The sequence below is a fragment of the Microtus pennsylvanicus genome, chromosome 14 (assembly GCF_037038515.1).
Source record: "Microtus pennsylvanicus isolate mMicPen1 chromosome 14, mMicPen1.hap1, whole genome shotgun sequence".
Classification (NCBI taxonomy): Eukaryota; Metazoa; Chordata; class Mammalia; order Rodentia; family Cricetidae; genus Microtus; species Microtus pennsylvanicus.
The window spans coordinates 66914588-66935218 of NC_134592.1; the positions used below are offsets into that span (position 1 = coordinate 66914588).

A 20631-nucleotide genomic window follows, 5' to 3' on the forward strand; every position below is an offset into this window, starting at 1 on the left:
TCATTTTAAAAGGAATATTCTGCTGTAGTTGAAGGGTTTTCTCTTTTTTACTTTTTCCTCCTACCCTACTGATCTGTTTAAGCACAATAAAAGTTCAATGATATCTGATGTCTACACAGAAAATAATCAGAGACGGTAAGCCTCCTATACATGAGGATCAGCCACTAACTTGCTTTCTTTCTGAGATAAGAGCAAACATTACTTATGCAAAAATATTTCTGTTGACAATATATTCGTTGCTATGGCCTTTAGTTCTCATTCAAATTAGCAGTTATATTTTAAGCACTCAAGAAGTAGAAGCAAGAACCATCTTCCCAGCATAGTTAGTACTACTTAAAGGTCTCAAGAAGCAACAAATTCCAAACAACACTTAACCTCCTCCTTGGTGCTGCCCAACAGAAGCCTGTTTCCAATTAAACTATATGGGATTGACAGCACGATATGGCTTGGAGGAAAGCACCACACTGGAAAGAACTAAGTAGACCTGCACCAGGCAGAGTGGCGGTGAATGCCCAACATCCTCCCCTTGGAGGGAGAGGCAGGAACACCAGGAGTTCAAGGCCATCCCTGTGCATCTACAGACAGTCTGGGTTTGAGGCCCACTGGGACTCCATGAAACAGGGAGACAGAGAGAGAACTAGCCAGATTCAGAAAGAAAACATCGTATGTTTTCTCTTATATGTAGAACTTAGATTTAACTATACAAGTGCAATAATATATATAATAAATTCTATACAGACAGACAGAAACACAAAGAAATTAAAGAGGAAAAGATGAAAGGGAAGACTCAGCCTAAAGGGCAGAAAGGGGGAAACAAGAAAGGTTAATGGTATATAGGGGTCAAGCAGAAATGGGGAGCAGCAAGTATGGGGGAGAAAAATGGGGGCTTGTTTGGGGGGAGAATAAAAACAATGTACGATGATACATATGGATGAAAATGACACTGTAAACCCCATTTCTCTGTACATTAAATAAAACGTTTTTGAAAAGGGACATCCTATCCAGATGAAATATGATGCAGGTCCAGAGAAACTGAGAGGGGAGAAAGTGGAACTACAAAGGATCAGGTAACAAGGTAAGTCTTTTCACCTCAGCTACAGCCACTGTGGGGATTACTCTCTCTTTGCTTCCATCAGGGGATCTTCTGTTTTCCTATAATGTCAGCTGAGCTGCACAGATTAACTGAGACGGTTCTCTACACTAGCTTCCAAGTACAGAAAGCTGATCTGTAAGTACACCATTCATTGTTAGTAGGAAGCTATCAACTCTGACTTCCCAAGAACTAAAACATCCATGCAAGCAATATTTTGCAGGAGACAAGATGCATGCTCGCTAACCTAGTTTCATTTATATAAACCCACCACTTACTACTATGTAGAAGGAATTCGGCAGGCCATACTAGCTACACTTGATACCTAGTTCCCTCCAGTATCCATCAAGGAGCCTTAAATCACATCATTGCAAATATCTTTAGGTCTTAAGAGTTTTTATAGAAGAGAGAAATATTAAAAGGGTGTTTAGAGTATAGTACCACAAAAACGTGAAAAGTAGAATGAATATTCAGTAGACATGCTGTAGGTAAACCCCCCAAAGACTGTCCACTAGGATGCAGAGAGTAACGAAACTCAAGGACTTAAAGGCGAAGCCTCTAGCATTGATTTCTGACTAAACGTGACCATGAGATAATACCCGGAAGAGCACAACCCCAGTAGGAGCGGGAGTGCTAGGCTGAGCTGGAGGAACCTACGGAGTTGCAGCATACACGGGTATGACACAGACAGCAGGAAAACACAAGGACCAGAGCTTTGAAGAAAATTCTAGAAGGCAAGAAAGCCAAGCGCTATGGGCAAAGGCAAAAAAGAAGAGCAAGAAAGGGGCCAAGAAGCAGTCAGAGCGCTGAGAGAGCACAAGAAGAAAGCCCAGGTGTTCAGGGACAAAGAAAACATAAAAGAGAAAATGCTCCCAACCTCAATTTCTGCTAAGAGAGCACAAAGTGTCACACTGTAGCCACTAAACTTACCAATAGGAGGTCTGGGAACTAGTCCAAGGAGGGGCAGAGAAAATTAGAGATAGAAGGAAACTCAGATTTCGCCAGGCAGGGAGAGTAAACAACTCCAGGACCTAAAAAGAATCCGCAGGCTACCCTTGCCAGGTGTTTAGAAATAAATATAAATTCAGTCTTAAATCATGACACAAATTGCTGTGTTCCTAGATAGGAGGAAGAGAGAAACTAAAGGTGTCTCTAAAAGTTTTAAATCTGGCTTGGCAGCACAGATATGAGGGTGCCAGAACATCAGCCTCAAATCCAAATCAGTAACCCAAAGCCCTTGAAGGACAGAGAGCTTCCGAGTCCCAGCTGTGCTGTATGGGATCCACAGCAGAGTCCAGGATTGAGCATTTCAAATAAAGACTGTCTAGGAGCATGGGTATTTAAAATAAACTCTATGTATAATGACTTTGGATATAGTGTGGTAAACAAGTTTCATAAAATTAGGTTTTCTTTCATTTTTACTCTATTCCTTTTTACATTATTAGTGTAAATTCTCTCATGAAACTAGACGATTCACAACTACATAATTGACTGGCTTTATAATAGGAAATAAATACTGGGATGTGAGAATAGTATTCCGAAGAGTTCATCAGAGCCAATGCTGATCTATCACCTTAAAGGAGATGATTATGAAAAAGGTCGCCTGGGCAATTTAACGATTTTACCATTTAGTAAACTAATGTCCTACTGGATCAAACGGCTCACTCTGGTCACCTAGCTAGTGAGAAACAAACGGAAGACTCGAACAGAAAGTATGGATTTTCCACCTGACTCTACCTGCAGAAAAGTCAGGGAAAAAAGGTTTCAACTTTAAAATAGATTATAAGTTCAAAATACACAGCTTGGTCTGTGTCACATTTAATAAAACAACTTGCAAAAAGCATATCCCAAAGCCTCTTTAAATTACCTCAATTAACATATTTAGTTCTTTTCTTCACCAATCTATAACTCAACTTTGAAAGTTTTAAAGTATAGGAGCTCATGATTAATATTTTTTTACTCTGTGTGTGTGTTCCAATTTATTTCAACTCAATCCAATTCAACTATACAGATATTAATTATACATACAAGCATTTACCTTTTTAAAGGGGAGTCCCGGTAGCTTCCCCACCGACTACCTAGCTTCCACAGTACCAGAAGGTACTATGGAGGACACCGCAAGAAAAATGTCTGCAACACTCTCACCCAGCTACCAACATTGAGAACTGCGGTAACAAATGGGGTGGGGTGGGAAAGTGTCCACCAGTATTACCGTGGCAAAAACGTTACATGTGTTACAAATTGCTTTCTCTCTGGTAAAACACAGGAGCTCACAACTGACCAAAGTACAAAGAACAATTCTGAGGCATGCTTATTCACTAACAAGACTTCTACGTCATACTCCCTTCCCAAGGCTCAGGGAGCGTCAAAAAAGAGAGGAAGAATCAGAGGTTTGCGGAGACAGGAGCAGAACAGTATTTTCTATACACGATAGGACCACTGCATGCATGAACTGACTGCACGCGTGTTTGCCTGCAGGAAATGTGCACGGGATCAAGCCCCCCAGTATGGAGAAAGGAGGTGCTTAAGAACTCCGCTCCTGGCTGCAGAGCGGTTGACTGTTAATGGCTTCTGGTAGGTAGCGAGACTATTTTCTTTAGTGGTGTGGCACATAATAGATTAAACACACTCCAGTGGATGGTTCTCAACCTGTGGGTCGCACATCCTCACTGGGCATCTCCTAAGCCCACCAGAAAACAAAAATATTAACATTACAATTCATAAAAGTGGCAAAATTACAGTTATAAAATAGCAACGGAAATAAATATATGTTTGGGGTCACCACTACATGAGGAGCTGTACTAGAGCGTCACAGCATGAGGAAGGTTGAGAAGCCCTGCTCTACACCCAATAGCATGCTGTGGTCAGCACACACTGGACTCAATGGATTATTTAAGGGAGAAACGGGGACAGGAGTTTGAAAGGGGTGGGGGAGGGCAGGAGTTTGAAAGGGGTGGGGGAGGGCAGGAGTTTGGAAGGGGTGGAGAGGTTGGGAGTGGATCTGGAGGAAGTTGGCAGAGAAGTGGAGATAGTGTGATAAAAACACATTGCATGAAATTCTCAAGGAAAACAAACGACTAAATAATAATACCCATTTGGAAGTGACATGAATTTGACATTCAAATAAAGATCATGAAATAACAAAGGCTAATACCAAGAAAGCAGTACTGATGAATATGATAATCACAGTGCATGTATGCAGGTACCCAAGTCGCTATGGAAACCTACATTTTGCCATATTTTAGAAACTTAAGAGGACAGTCCAATGAAACCCCATGCATCCATCTCCAACATGGCAAGGTCAAACAATGTCCATTTTTGATTAGTCTATACATTAAAAGAGTACAAAAAAGGGAATACTTTATCAGGAAAAATTCAATTAATTTCATCTTCTTTATCCTCCCCCATTTGGCAGTGACAAGGAAGACCTAATAGTGCTTCTTAGACTGATATTCATTAAAAGATAAAAGTTACAAAGTTGGAAGTAAAGCTACAACTTATACAATATGGTCTATCCAATTCTGGTATGATTTAAAGTCCTACCTTACTGAAGAAGCTATGGAAGCCTCACTGGAACATTATGGTGGACATCAACCACAAATTCCGGCCCATCTGTAACAATTACCAACCAAAATTTCTACCTACTGTAACTTAGCAAAAATCTGCTTATCCTTATTCTTTCCACTTAAAAAGCACAGGTGGCCAGGCAGTAGTGGTGCATGCCTTTAATCCCAGCACTTGGGAGGCAGAGAAAGAGGCAGGCAGATCTCTATGAGATCAACCACAGCGTTAATTCCAGGACTACAGAGAAACCCTGTCTCAAAAACAAAACAAACAAAAAAGCATAACTATCTAAAACACAAATAAAAGCAGAAGTCAGGTATGGTGGTGCCTACCTAAAGTCCCAACTCTCAGGAGGCTGAGACAAGAGTATCCAGGATTTCAAATCAAGGCCATCATGGGCTAAATTAATCAATTCATTAGTAATAAATAAACTAAATTCTGTTCTTGCTAATTTCCCATATTAAGTTGAACAACAAACACTGTTTTAGCTTGTACAAACCAAAGTTTGTGCAGTAGATTAACAAGCTGATCCTGAGAGTTAGTTCTTTTCTAGATCTACCGTCCCCAGCCAAGTGCAGAGCTGATTAAAGGAGTAAAGGGATTTCTGATCAGATATGTTCGCTCCGCTCTGTAGAGATATCCTTGGTTCTCTCTAGTGAAACCATTATTGGTATACCAAATGGCATTACTGATAAAAAACAAATCGTAATGCTGCCTCCCTTCTCCGCGGCCTATCACCTCTGTACGTCTTCACAGGGATGAGAGGCTGGGCGGTGGCGAGTGGAGTCAGACACGCACAGGTGACGGCTTTTCTAGGGTTTGGTCCGCGTGCTTTCCTCCACCTTGCATGGTGCTCCTTCACGTTACTTCAGGCAATGTGTTTACCTACTCCGAAGCCAGTGCACTCTCAACTCCTGTCCCCTCCCTGCTATTACCTCCCACAGAGCAGAGGCTCAGCACTGTCTGTGTCCTCTCCTCTCAGTACGGAATACTGTGGCATGAAGCTAGAGACAGCCATTGCCCCTGCCCTTCCTACTTTTAAGGTAATGACAGCTAATAGTGATTAGATGCACATGAATGGCAGATTCGGTACCCATGTGCTAGGACATATTTACCAAAAGTAACATTTGATGGGCCTTTTGCATGGCATAAAGTCTATAATTTGTTAGAAAGGGTTATTACTAATTCTGCATCACAAAGAGAAAATGTTGCGAAATTCAATCACAGTGTTACACCTGTGCTAAGAGGGAAAGTCTGACTGTGTTTGGATTTCTCTCATACAAGCTTAGGACAGGAAGCTTTGATTCTGTCTGATTCCTACAGAACTAGTCACCCCTTACCTGTGTGAGCATTCCCTTATGCGTGCCATTTCTAGCTCGGGCTTCTTTCTTCTCTGGTATGGACCACCCCTCTTTAAAATCCAGCTTCAATCCCCACCTCTTGCCTTCTGCTCCTCCACTCCAGTCGCCCACTTATTTCAGTTATTACATCGTAGTTTTTCAGTTAAGCTCACGCATCAGGCTCCGCTATGCCTTGACCACACAACACACATGATTAGAGACGACGCCTGGCCCTCGGTTCTAACACCTGACATTGGGCACTGTACAGAGAAGGTTAGCCTGAAGAGGTGAGAAGCTGGAGCAGAGTTCTGAGGTGAGGGCTTGAGCAGCACTGGGGGAAGCTCGTCTGCAGAGACGGCACACCATTAATCTGCATCATGCAATTATTACCTTCAGAGCCAATTTCAAGTTAGCCGTGGTCCAACTGTGTGTGGAATTAGGAAATGGTGCGCTACGTGCTTGACAATTGCTAACATAGTGAATAGCAAACTGCCGGAATCACGTACCCACAGGCCACATTTGTGACAAGTTTCAAAAAAATGCCTATTTTAAATGTATCTTCTTCAACATACTCTACCCAGCAGAAGGAAGTCCCAAGAACGGACGCTTTTGTCCGTTTTCTTTACTGTTGTACTGACAGAGTCCAACTCCATGCTCAAAACAAGCACATGGAAAACATTTGCTAGAGGAACTGTCAGTACTTTTAAATACAATAAACCATTATAACGTATTATATTTATAAACTAGGATAGAGACAAGATAAATTTAACTTGTGTTTGTGACAAGTTAAAGCTCACTGTGGACGTTAGCAGAAGTCATCCCTTATTTCACGGACGATGAAAACGGGGGCAGGGGGTGTAAGTTCAGCACTCAGATCTTATGTCATGTGAGCAACAGCTGGGCCCCAGGTTCAACTCCCAGTACCATGAAAGGAAAAAGGATCTGCAGATGCTAACTGACAAGTTAGTTAACACATAATCAAGTGAGCCTAGAACCTGGCCTCTTGGCACCTGATCCAATCCTTCTGACTACATAATGATGACCACCCCTTGAGTTACTACCGATCTGTCAACCTGGGGCAATGTTGCTAACATTCTGAAAGTCTTTCATGCTCCCCTAGATGTCAATGTACAACTGAACTATGTTTGATATAACGTCTAACAAACGACAAGCTAATTATAAGAATATCAATGACAAAAGAAAGGTCACAATTAGAGAAAATATTTCTTTATATATCAAATGACCTTTTCCTGAACATACCATCATAAACCAAGCCTGAATTCTTATTCATACCATCTTTAAATCTGTAATCATCTCTGAATTTAATTATTGGGGTACTTTTCTTCCTAACTCATCATTAGGACAGAGGTCATAGTATCTGATATTGATTCCGGAAACAATGTCCAAAATCTTCTCATAATTCAAAGTTCATAGGAACATAAAGTTCAATCTGCAAAAAAAAAAATGGCCAAAAATCTATTTGCATGATTTTTAGTACTTGAATAACCACACAGGTGTGAATTCTATAAATATCTATAAGGGAGTAGAAAAAATTTTTTTCACCGTTCTTTATAACCGAAGTGTTTTTTAATTGAGCCTGAACTGTGCTACACGGAGACAAGGCCCAGTCTCGGAGGCCGAATCTCTCTTATGGACCCATCAAGCTGGCCGTCCTTAGCGGCAATGCTATACCCAAACAGGACAGGAAGTGAACTCAAATTTAAGAACTGATCAGCAGCACAAAGAAATTCTAGGCACAAGAAATTCTTTTTTCCTATTTCAGTATTTGTCTCCTTAAAATTACATTATGATGAATTGTGCCAGAGAATGAGACCTCCTCAAAAACGAGAAACATCACCTTCCCCCATTCTAGAGCAAAAGTGAACATGCAGAGAGAATTTCAGGAGGGCGAGTTCATTAGCCAATGTTCCGCTAACACCCAAGGCAAGTTTCTGACTTTGTTCCAGTATGATCTTATTATTTCCTAATTATCCATATTGCTTTTCTCCTTTTTGTTAAACTGAAGTTCACCAAAGCAGTTTAACCTTCCATTTAGAAGCATTAAATACACCCTCCTCCTTTGCTGATAATTGGCCCCTTTCTTTATTAACTAATTTCTTTCCTTGATTTATTACAAATCCTTTTTGGCCAAATTTGGATCCCTTCTGTGCCTCACAGTCCTTCCCTTCCTTAGCTCGGTTAGCATGCTGCCACTATGGCCGCAGCCTGCAGACTACTTCTTCACGTTCTGACTGCTCTTTACGGATCCTCTCATAGAGTATGAATGTTTAATAAACCTGGAATGCTTTAATGATCCTTATTTAACTAGATGGTGAGATGGATGTGAGACACACTAGTCACACTAAATTGTTTCCTGCCGAACGGTTGTGACTTTTCAGCATGCCAAGTACGCAAATCTTTGCCACGGAACTTATGACCTCTAAAAGCACAGAATGCTGAATTATAATTAGCATATCCGTAGCCAAACCAAACTGAGCCAGCTCCTCCGTCCGCAATTTTACCATCCATATGTGTTTTAATAAAGTGAAGTTTACAGCTGTGCTGTCCGTAAATATTAATGCGGCCTCTGAATTTGAGTAAATCTGTCACTATATTATGCAAAAGAGAACAGTCCATAATACGGGTCACTGAAGCTTCTCATTAATGGAAATAAACATTTCTTAAAGGTATAGTCCTCCACTTTGGGAAAGAGCTATTTTCTCCTGAGCTCCTAAGCTCCTGTAACTTTAGAGTCTCTTGCTCTAAACCCCTCCCGTTTCTTATCAGTCACTGACACATTTTCTAGCAACTGTCACTTCCACGCAGCAAACACAGTGTCTTTTCCTTAAAGAAGGAGAAAACTGGAAGGTAACTACTGACCTTGATCACGTGAATCTATGTGTAAGGGCAGGTTTAAGACTCCCTCCACCTTTGCAGGGTGTGAACCCTGAAACAGCACATGTACTGGGGTGCCTCTCTTTTGGAAGAGCAAGTGGACAGTGTGTTTGCTGGTGAGAAATGTATCTCAAGCTGACAAGAAAGACAGTAATAATTACAAGACAGAAAAAAATGTAAAAATTCTGGTGGTGTGGCCCCTAATGGGCCAACCACACTCTAGTAGATGGCCCCATTCCCACAGCTGTATAGGCGGCACAAACGGGACTTTATGGTTTGTTTTTTTTTTAAAGGCACAATTTTGGGAAGGGGTGGGGGTTAGGGCATTCATCACAAAACTATCCTCCCCACCATCCTTGAGTCTTAATGCTCTAAGCTTATCATCTTGAAATTCCTCACACTTTGACTTGCTTTGTAAATGAAGTCCAACGGGAGAGCTCGGCCTGGGTTGAGAGCTTCCATGTCACGGTGAAGGATTTTTCTTTTATATTCAAACTCTGTTGGAATGATTTTTCATTACTTTCAAACAGTCATAAAGCTTTTTCCTGCCTTCTGTGAAGTAACATCTGCTATTTTGCTTGTTTGTTTCAGTGATATATGACACTTTTGCCTTATGAGAGATTTGTTATTCAATCATGTGACTAAAATGCACTGTTAGTTATTGTACCCTGATAAAAATTTCTAGAACCTGTGAGTCGTGTCTTTCATTACTTTTTAAAACTGGCCTTCCTCTATTCACAGAGAGCTCTTTCCATGCTCTCTTTCTCCCCTTCCTCTGGGACGCCCTAGATGGAGGCCGGCTTTGTGACATCACAGTCACTAAAGCACTCACCAGGTCCTTTCCTTCAGTGCTCCACAGATGACATGCATACTTCCCCTTACACATGCCATCAGGTCTCGCCTCCCACAGGGCTCTAACTTCCTGCCAAACCAACCGTTATGCATTCTTTCATCATTTTCAATGTATTGATTATGATTATATGATAGCCCATAGCTGACCATGACACTATATTGATTGCTACACAATCATCTACATCATTTATTTATTGTGTAAATTTTCTTTTTCTAGGTCATGTTCTCATATACAGTATATTAAATGCCAGGTATTGCACTAAAAAAAATAAATAATAATAAAAACTCTGCATGAGATTTGCTTTTTCTGGCAATGACAATAAAAATAAAGGCATATCACCTTAAAATTCAGAGGTTGTATTTTAATTTTTATAAATTAAAAGTGTTTCTGTAGTTTTTCCTACCTGCTAAGATCCAACCAAAAGCTTGGATTATTTTCTCTGCAACCCCAACATACTTTCTGAACTATAACTTATGATCTTTCAGCATAACAAAACTGCCAAAAACTGTTTCCAAAAACCAACCCAGCCACATAACCTTTGACCTACAGTCGGTCCTGCCAAGGGATGTGCTGGGTGAGGGAAGCCTAGAGATTGAGGGAGTGGCCAACCAATGACTGGTCCAGCCAAAAATCCATGCCAGGAAAGTGTAAGCCCATCCCTGACACTGCCTTGAGCACCGTGACCCACAGGCTGGATGACCCAGAGACTTAGGATAAGAACCAAACACAACTGGACAAAAAAAAAAAATGTCAGTATAATGATGCCTAACAATATTCTGCTATGCTCATAGATTGTGCCGGGTCCACTTGTCATCAGAGAGGCTGCATCCAGCAGCTGATGGGAACAGATGCAGATCCACAGCCAAACAATGCAAAGAGTTCAGAGAATCCTGCAGAAAATGGGGAGAAAAGATTGGAGGAGCCAGATGGACCAAAGAGCACAAGAAAACTCACAGAATCAACTAACCTAGGCTCAGAGGGGTTCGCAGAGACTGAATCAACAACCAGGGGGCATGCACGCGACTGACCTAGGACCTCTGCACGTATGATACAGTTGTGTCTCCTGGCCCTCCTGTGGGACTCCTAACAGTCAGCGCAGGGGCTGCCTCTGACTCTGTTCCTGGTTTTTGGAACCCTATTCCTCATACTGGGTCACCTTGCTCAGCCTAAATACTGGAGGAGATGTTAGTCTTACAACTTGATATCCCATGTTTTGTTGACACGTCTGGGAGGCCTGCCCTTTCTTATGCAGAAATGGAGGAGGAGTGGGTGGGGGGACAGGAGCAAAGGGGGGTAGGGAGAAAGGCCTGGGAGCAGAGTAGGGAGAGGAAACTGCAGCCAGGATATAACATAAAAAAATAGTTTAAAAAAAATTGTGGCCAGCATCTAACGACTTTGGCTACCACTTGTAGCTCCCTAGCCTAACAGCCAGTGATGCTTACCAACTGAGAAAACGAAAGGGAAGTGGTACCAAACACAGGGCTCACCTTGACGTGTTTCCTTCACTCTAGGACCGTTACCCCTTTGTATATATTCAAATACCTCTGATAACCCTACAATGTGTTTTCTCATTTTTCTAAAAGTGGACTTAGCTGAAATATAATTACTAGAATAATAAAGCCAGGAGTAGAAATCTGTTCTTATTGATCTTAGTGGACTACTTTTAGATATGGATCCAGATTCTACTACTGGCTTCAAATGTACATAGGATAAATTTGTATGTCTATAGAAGCTTATTTGACTTCAGCTTTATTTTCTGCTTGATACCTACTTACTCACTGTTTGGAAACCATAATTAATTCTGTTCACATTATTACTTAAACTAATTTGAAATATTCCTGCGCAGATTCAGGAAAGGGGGCTGACAGGATAAGAAAACGTGGTGCTCTGCAGAGGACCAACAATAGCAGCTAACAATCTTTCGTAACGAGTTCCAAAAAGATCCAACCCCCTCTTCAGGCCTCAACACACACTCACACACACACGCACGCACGCACACACAGGCACGTGCACACACACATACATGCATGCACACACACGCACACACACATGCGCGTGCACACACACACTCACACACACATGCATGCACACGCACGCACACACACACACTCATGCACACATGCGCGTGCACACACACGCACACACACATGCGCGTGCACACACACACATGCATGCACACACACGCACACACACATGCGCGTGCACACACACATGCATGCACACACACTCACACACACGCATGCACACACACGCATGCACACACACACACGCGTGCACGTACACACGCACCCACACACAGATCTTCTACAATATGCTGTTCCTCAACATCCCCTTCCATGGAACACACAATGTGTACTCTCAGCCCCTCCATAATGCTGTCTTGCACGTTGCCTTTGTTTTCCTTTTTAAATTAAGTAACAGTTTCCTGGCAAGTTGCACTCCTCCACCATACAAACAAAAACAGTTATAAGCATGCAGTATCTCACAGAACGCGGCCTGCACAACTTTCTTCTGTGACAACTTCTATTTATCTCTCATAAGATGCAGTATTTATAAAATGGGATGAACAGAGGCTATGGATAGCGCCTATAGTTATATCACCATAAAATCTCCATAAGACAAAATTTTGAACTGAGAAAATGTTTCATTATAATTAAATGTACACGCATTGTGTAGGCAGTTTATCTACTCAAGGAAACCAACTGTTATTAAAGCTTGCTTTACAGACAGCAATTCTGTATGCACATGAACAGCTTTTAAAAATCAGTTAAATCTATACCAAACAACAGCAACAATGCTGTACCTCACTCTATTTTTCCAGAAAATTATCACTTGCAAATAGACTTAGTAATAAAAATAAATTACTATGGGTAATGTAAAGTGTCATGAACTGACTCTCTTCAAACTCAAGTGAGATGCAGGATTCCACTTCACAGTAGTTTACTGTCAATTACCAATAAAAGGCTAGAACCTTGGGCCTTTCACCCTAACAGTCTTGCTCTGCAAGCTGTTGCCTTTCTGGGTGGGCAAAATTACCTTCAAATTTAGAAAAAAAAAATGTTTGACTTAAACAAAAATAAATTCTGAATGCGCACCAACAAGTAGAGCGGATAAGTATATGCAGTTATATTTTCCGAGCTCAACTGGCTTTTAATACAATTATAGGTCATTATTCAGTCCTATCATTGCTCTAGGCATTTGTTTAAAAGCGTGAGTTTCCTTTTTTAGCAAGCTCCAATTAATTTCCCTTGGTAGGTCAGGGGACCTTTAAAGATTTACAAGAACTTAAGACACAAGAAAATGAGAACCTTTCTATCTCTCTTTTTTTCTTCCCCCAAGACCCTAGTCTGTTTCACCTATTTCTCCAGCTCAAATCTCCATAACTCTGCTCATATTCACTGCAGGGGATGTCGTCACCACCTTGGCCATCTGTCAGAAAGTGCCAATGTTTAACACGTCGCGAGCCAGCTGTTGGAAGTCATTTCCATACTCTGGGCTCATAAGAAAGCCCCGGGACTATTAATAAAGAGACTACACTTTAGCAATCATCACATAGTAATTTTGCTTCAGAAATAGGAATAACGAAAAACATATACACACCAGTGTTTGTGACTTCTTTGCCAAGAACTGGTGAGCTGCTCAGCTACACCATCACAACACACATGGAGGTACCACGATACTTAAAGATGATGCTACTTGGATGGCTTTGGTGTAATACACTTCTAACCTGAATCTGATGCTTACTTACTCTGTCCTCAAGCAAACTACTCCTATCCTGTAGACCTCGGTGCTCTTATCTATAAGCTGGATATAATATTATCCTGCTGTGTTGATTTTTAAAACAAGGGGTGTTATAGTTTGGGTGTGAAACACCTCCTCTCAGGCTGTTTGGAACGCCTGGTCCAGGACTGCTGATGCTGCTGCTGTCTGGGGAAACTTCAGAAAGTGACACCTAGAAGGGAAGGCTGTCACTAGGGGACAGATCGTGAGGCGTACAGACCAGCCTTATTTCTAGTCTACTTTCTGCACCTTCATCTACCCAGATCAGATATGAGCCAGCTCATACTGCCTCATCCGCAAGTTCTAGCTGCCATTTTTTTCCTGTCATTGGATTCTCACAAACCTTGAGACAAATTAAATCCTTTCTCCCTGAAGCAGCTTCTTCAGGTCTCTTGCTACGGCAGAGAAAAACAAAATAATACAATAAAAATGGATACAGGGGGCTGGAGAGATGGCTCAGTGGTTAAGAGCATTGCCTGCTCTTCGAAAGGTCCTGAGTGGCTCACAACCATCTGTAATGAGGTCTGTGTGCAGGCATACACACAGACAGAATATTGTATACATAATAAATAAATATTTAAAAAAATAAAAATGAATACAGAACGCTTACTTCAGGACTAAAAGTTAGAAGCAGCCAGTATTAAAACTATATGGCTTGTCTTTGGGCCTGATCACCCCAGCATTCTCCCCAATGCCTGAGGTTTACCTCTTATAGAGCCAGCCTTGGCTATACAGCATTCACCTTCCTGGATTTCACCTCAGACTCTGAAGTGTCAAATGAAGTGGCGTGGGACATACTCCGGGGATACAGTACCTTGTATGGCAAAGGTTTAAACCTGACTTTGTCCACAAGAGAAGTAGAATGAATATCAGAGGCGACTTAAAATTCTCTAAATGTAAAGGGAAAAGTAAACAAGTGGGATGATTAATGCACTGATTTGCTGGGGAGTCTCCAAACTGTTATCATCTACACGAACAGCAGCAGTTCCACAAACCCAGAAATCAAGGAGCACAGGTCCATATCATGTGTACCCAGAGCCAGATCTCTCTTTGTTCCTCATTAGTCACGTGCTTGCTCTGAATTCCATGATGCTATAAGCAACTTCCTATAGACAGTGGGATGAGGATGAAATGAAAAGTCAGAATACTTAGCACAATGTCTAGAGTGACGAGGAGACAGATGGCAGCATGTGAGAAGTCCTCGCAGCAACCTTCTATGACAGTACTTTACACCAACATCTGTGTGGCGGTTTGACTATAAACTCATAGGAAGTAGTATTATAGGAGGTGTAGCCTTGTTGGAGGAAATGTGTCACTGTGGGGTGGACTTTGAGGTCTTCTATGCTCAAGCGACACCCAGTGTCTCAGACCACTTTCTATTGCCTGCAGGTCAAGATGTAGGGCTCTCAGCTCCTTCTCCAGCACCATGTCTGCCTGCATACCACCATGTTACTCCATGATGATAATGGACTAAACCTCTGAAAATATAAGCCACCACAATTAAATGGTTTTTCCTTTCTAAGAGTTGCCATGGTCATGGTGTGTCTTCACAACAATAAAAACCCTAACTAAGACAATCTGAAATCCAGCCCTTCTTCCTTCCTTCCTGTCTACCTCTGATACACTCTTTAGCTTCTCCCCAAGCTGCATAGTTCCCACACCTTATTTCCTAGCAGCTGTAGATTTGGCTCATTTCTAAAAGTCATAGACCCTTTTAGTCATTATCCAAGCTTGTAGAACATATATATGGGGGGACTTATAGCTAAAAGAATAAGCCAGATGGTGGTGGCTCACATCTTTAATCCCAGCACTCGGGAGGCAGAGACAGGAGGATCTCTGTGAGTTGGAGGTCAGCCTGGTCTACAAGAGCTAGTTCCAGGACAGACACCAAAGCTACACAGAGAAACCCTGTCTCAATCCCCCCCCCAAAAAAAACTGAACCAAAAGCATGGGGGTAAGTGGTGGGATTGTAAATTTAAAAAAACTGACCCTATAATCAGTTCCCCCATCTACCCACTGGCCATGCTGCCTATTCTGCCTGAGTCTCCATTTTATTCAGCTGTCAGCATTGCTGTGCCTTCCTCAGCAACTCCCACCCCCATTCAAAAGCTGAACAGCCATGAAAACTGTGATGGCAGAGCCTTGTTCTGTAAAGCAACTCGCCAGTAACGTCAAAGGTGTTAAGTTCATAAAAAACAAAATCACTAAAGAACTGTCACAGGCTAAAGAAGACCAAAGTGAAATGAAAAATAAAATAAAATGCAATATGCTTTGGCCCAGGGAAATCTAAAAGATTATTAGTCAAAAGGCTGGTGAATGACTAAAGCACACAGTTAAACATATTCTATCAACGGCATTTCCTACATTGAATAACTGTACTTTTACTTTGATTGTGTACGATTTTATTCACAGTGGAAGAGGTAGAAGGGCACTCTCTATACTACTATACAGGCTTTCTTTAGGTTTAATGTTATTTCAGAATAAAACATTCAAACATAAATGTGATTATTTAAGATTTACTATAAAGCATCTCAATCCCATTGGACTTGCTAGGTGATATATTCTTTGAGAAACTGTGATTCCTATGCTAAGCCAATTGCAGTAAGGCCATCACACAGGTTAATAAAAAGTCAATTCCAAGGTATAGAAAATCCACCTTAAGCACTACTATTAGACTGCAAATCCATTAAGAGAGTACAGTGCCACCTACGCATACTCAGTAATACTAAGGACTTAATGACAGCGAATGATACTGTGCCTTGTCTTTCATGTGACTGGGTAAATATTCCTCTTGAATTAACATAACTGAATAATATGCTTAAACAATAACTCCACTGGGACCAACGGTTCAAAAAGAAAAAGACAGGAAAAGAGAAAGAGACATAAGGAGGCATACTCCAGGGCATACCTGCTCCCCCTTCAGACCTGTCTTGAAAGCTTTGAGAAACAGCCTTGGTCAACAATCTCTCAACAAAGCAATAAAAATTATCCTCCATATTAAAAGTTACAGAGGAGCTTTTTGTAGGAACCAAGTATTCAGTGTTGCTTGGCATGGATTAAATATATAGGTGAAAGTTTATCACACCAACACCGATCTTTTCAAATGAAGCAGTCTACAGATTGTAGGAAAATATAAGGACATATGTCCGAAAGCAGTTTGCTCATAAAACTAGACAGAAAATACCATAACATGATATAGCTTTTATAGTACAACCTCAAGCTAAAGAGTAGACAACCAAACTAAGTTTGAAACAGCCAGCACAGGACTGGCTTAATAAATATTTGTTGTTGAATAACATAATCCCAACACTAAGTGTTCTTCTATGCAAACGAGGCCTGCTAGCGACAGAGTATGTGAAATGAAGTTATGGCATCTCTGTATGATGCAGATACAGCACTGATGCGTTAAAAATGTGCTTCACCAGCAGGACACGGTGCCGCACACCTTTAACCCCAGCACTTGGGAGGCAGAGGCAGGCGGATCTCTCTGAGTTCCAGGCCAGCCTGGTCTACAGAGTGAGTTCCAGAAAGCCAGGCCTGTTACACAGAGAAACCCTGTCTCAAAAGACTAAAGAAATGAATAATGTGCTTCACCTGCAGTAGCTATAATTTCCTAATCCTGATTGGAATACAAATGTTCGTTTACATTAATTTGTATAATAAATATCAATCACTATAACAATTACCTAAAAGAGCTGTGTTTTCCTTTAGAAATAAATGATGGTATGTCAGGATATTTTTATGGACTCACAACCCTGAATTTCAAGGAGCCATCTCACAGTTTTCGATGCCCTATTCAAATTTGCCTGCTTAGAGATGGCCAGCTTGTTTTCCTAGGGGGAGAGGACTGCCCAGCTGCCCACTGTTACACGGCTTCTTTCTCTTGGGTGGGTATCCTCTTCGTCAAGAACTAAGGGAGGATGTAAACTTGTCAAACCAAAGGCAAAAAACAATGTAGACATGATAGGCTTATTCCACGCGGAGAGGCTTATCAGAGGGTAGCAAAAACACACTGCACTGGATGACAAAGTAAACGTACACTCCAAAGAGTAGATTAACATTAAAGAAAATACTCAGAACCTCAGAAGCGTTTAAATCCCGTCCCTGGCTGTCTGCCATCATTCCACTCCCCTGTATCCCATTACCTACTGACCAGATGTAGGTAATGTGGTTTCAAATGAACCCTGGTAAGAGCAGTCTTGAAGGAGACACACTTACAGAATACCTGTGTCCAGCAGCAAAATTGTCTACAGGTAAAAACGAGCAAGTTGATACTGGATTATTCTACCTATTGAAATTATCATCCAACAAGAAAAAAAAAATCTCGTTCCAGCTCAAAAGAAAGGAATGACTGAGGAAGAGAAAGCTTCTCACTCAATAATAGGTTTTCTGGTCGTGAAAATAAACACTCAGAGTACCACATCAGCTGCAGCTCCCTGCGCTGGCCTCTGGAACAAGCATCCTACTAGAACAGCTTTTAGAAACAGCTCCAGCCAGAATGAATTAAGCAAGGTCTGCTGCAGTCTGTTCTGGGTAGGCTTATTTTTTTAAAAAACAAATCAAAATTTGGACTATAAACCACTCAAGCACATGCAGAAGTGCACTATGTCACCATGTCAGTTATGGACACTTTGACACTCCTCTACAGCCAACCTCGGGTACAATCTTTAGTCCCGCCCAGCCACGACGTTTTACAGAGAAACAGCGCCATCTTTTGTTGCAAACAGAAGTCCAGAAAACTACTATTTCAAACTTTTTTTCTCAGGTAAAATCACAACATACACAAGTACCATTGCATCTTATATCATAATTATCATCTCCTAAGAAAGGTTTCTTTCCAAAAGTAGTAAAACGTAGCACATAAGTTTGCTTACCAAGATGCAAAATTGTAAAATACTGCAAAATAATATCAGCTCAACATTTCATTAAACAAAATTTACAAATTATGTCATCCAACTGACATATATTAAGTAAAAAAAAAACCTTTTTGATCATTGCTATATATCAATACTGATCGTATTTAAGATGGACTCATTAATTTCATAACTGGCCAAATATCAGCAGTAAATTATCAGTGAAATCCCGATGCGCAGAAATGCAAATACAGAAAGTTTCTGGGTTACTTACACCAGTGACACAATGTCTCCACGCTGGACTTCGAAATTCCTCACCTTCCAGTGGTTCAGTAGGACCACATCAGAGGACTGGCATCCTCCGGGGTTCAGAGAAGGCTGCAAAGAAGAGATGCATCCGTCACTTGGAATTGTTTTCAGTTTTTATGCAGCAGAACTCAGTTTTAAAAACTCCTACCTTTCAAATCTTTTCCAAGTCTCGAATAAGAACAAATGAGTTTTCAAACCTGCTAACTAGGATTTTTCCAAAATGTAACAGAATAAGTAAATAAGTTACCAAAGTTTGGGTGGAGCTCCGTCTCTGGCCTCCTCCCCCTTCCCCTCACTCCAAATCCTGCCCTGTCTCAGAAAGCCCTAGAAAGGGCGGCTCCTCCCCAAGAGATGCCCAGGACCACACCCACAGGCTATTTAAGATGAGGTTCCCCGACTTGCCACGTGGTTTCCCCTTGTGGTTTGTTTTCTTTCTACTAGAACCACCCAGGGAACGATTTGCTTGAATTAAACGCGGACTCATTAATTTGGCCTGATCTGATTTATTACTTTGGCAGAAGAATCCAATATTAGAGTACAGAAACCTTTCAACCAATACTTATTTGCAAGGAAAATATGACTGAAATGAATTACTAAATTCTCGTAGAGAGATACCAAAAAAGTTTTATGAATAATGAAAACATGTGCAAAGATGGACTTAATTATCCTAGGATAATAATCTGGTGGGACCTACTCCCACATCATCGTTCCCTGTGGAAAAGAAGGAAATAATCTAATGTCACCCAGCAAAACATATACATGAGGAACCACCAGGAGTAGGAAGGACAAGGATGGGAAAATCACTAAAATACACAATTCCACCCTTCCATCCCTCTTTTTCCAAGAGTATGTACAGAGGTCCTGGTCTCCGCCTGAGGAGAGTAACTGGCCTTCCTCCCAGAATTCAGACAATACCGGTTGTGCCTAAGGATGAACGAAGCAATGACTGAGATGCACTGCGTTCGCTTAGCTACAGAAATGTCACCCGTGAGCCATGCTATGTGCATGGAGAAACAACACAGTCCATGGATAACACGTCCAGAAGGAACGAGGGGGAAGAAGAAATGAAGGATGAAGAGAGTGTTTCTACTGCTGACAGAAAGTGTAGACATGAGATGCAGCGATTTCTTTGAGGACAGAGGGTTCCCAAGAGTGAGGCCGTTTGTTTCACTGCAAGGCTAATGATGACTATAGAGAAACACAACCAAGTCAAGGGCCAGGAAAAACAGTAAGGGTCAGGCAGCCATGCCTGAAACAACAGTGACAAATGCTTGTAAGGTTCCTGGGAATCAGGGGCTATGGAGATGGCTCATGGGTAAAGTCTGCTGCATACACCAAAAGAACAGAATTCAGAACCCCAACAGCCACAAAAAAAGACATGGTTATGTCTGCTGTAACCCCAGCTTCTAGGAGGTAAAGGAGCAGAACCCTGGGAATTACTGGCCAGCTCTCCCGCCAAATCAGTGAGCTTCAGGTTCAGTTATAGATGCAGCCTTAGAGAAAATGAGGTAGATTTGGAGCCATCCATGGGAGTGTGGTTGACCTACCAAGAGCCACATTCTGAAAGAAAAGTCTCCCTCTTCAACAGCTATCAGTGGCCCATGGTTCCTCAGCTAGGGGTGGGACTCAGTGCCCGTCCGCCCTCCATGGGTTCCTCAACTAGGGGTGGACCTCAGTGCCCGTCCGCCCTCTCCATGGAATTTTGTCTGGCTTTAGCTTGAGCAGGTATGTGAACAGCACAAACTGGACTTGATTTTTTTTAAAAGGATGCAAAGCTGAGTGGGTAGAGAGGAAGGGATGGGTCTAGAAGACATTGTCGGAGGAGAGGCTATAATAAAAATACACTGTTTTAAACTGGAGGAAGCACAGCTTCGACAAAGCATCGGGGGAACCAGCATTGCTAAGCATGCAATCTTCTTCAGGGGAAGGAAAGGCTGCCTTTCCACC

At 41.7% G+C, this 20631-nt stretch overlaps 1 protein-coding gene across 4 annotated transcripts in view; it reads right to left on the reverse strand.

Moving 5' to 3' along the window:
* Immp2l (inner mitochondrial membrane peptidase subunit 2) overlaps positions 1-20631 on the reverse strand; it is an 807887-nt gene that overhangs the window by 718810 nt on the left and 68446 nt on the right. For all 4 annotated transcript variants that reach the window (XM_075948078.1, XM_075948081.1, XM_075948082.1 and 1 more), the window contains exon 4: positions 18650-18753. In XM_075948078.1, the coding sequence (XP_075804193.1) occupies positions 18650-18753 (104 nt within the window). The remainder of the gene's footprint in view (positions 1-18649; positions 18754-20631) is intronic.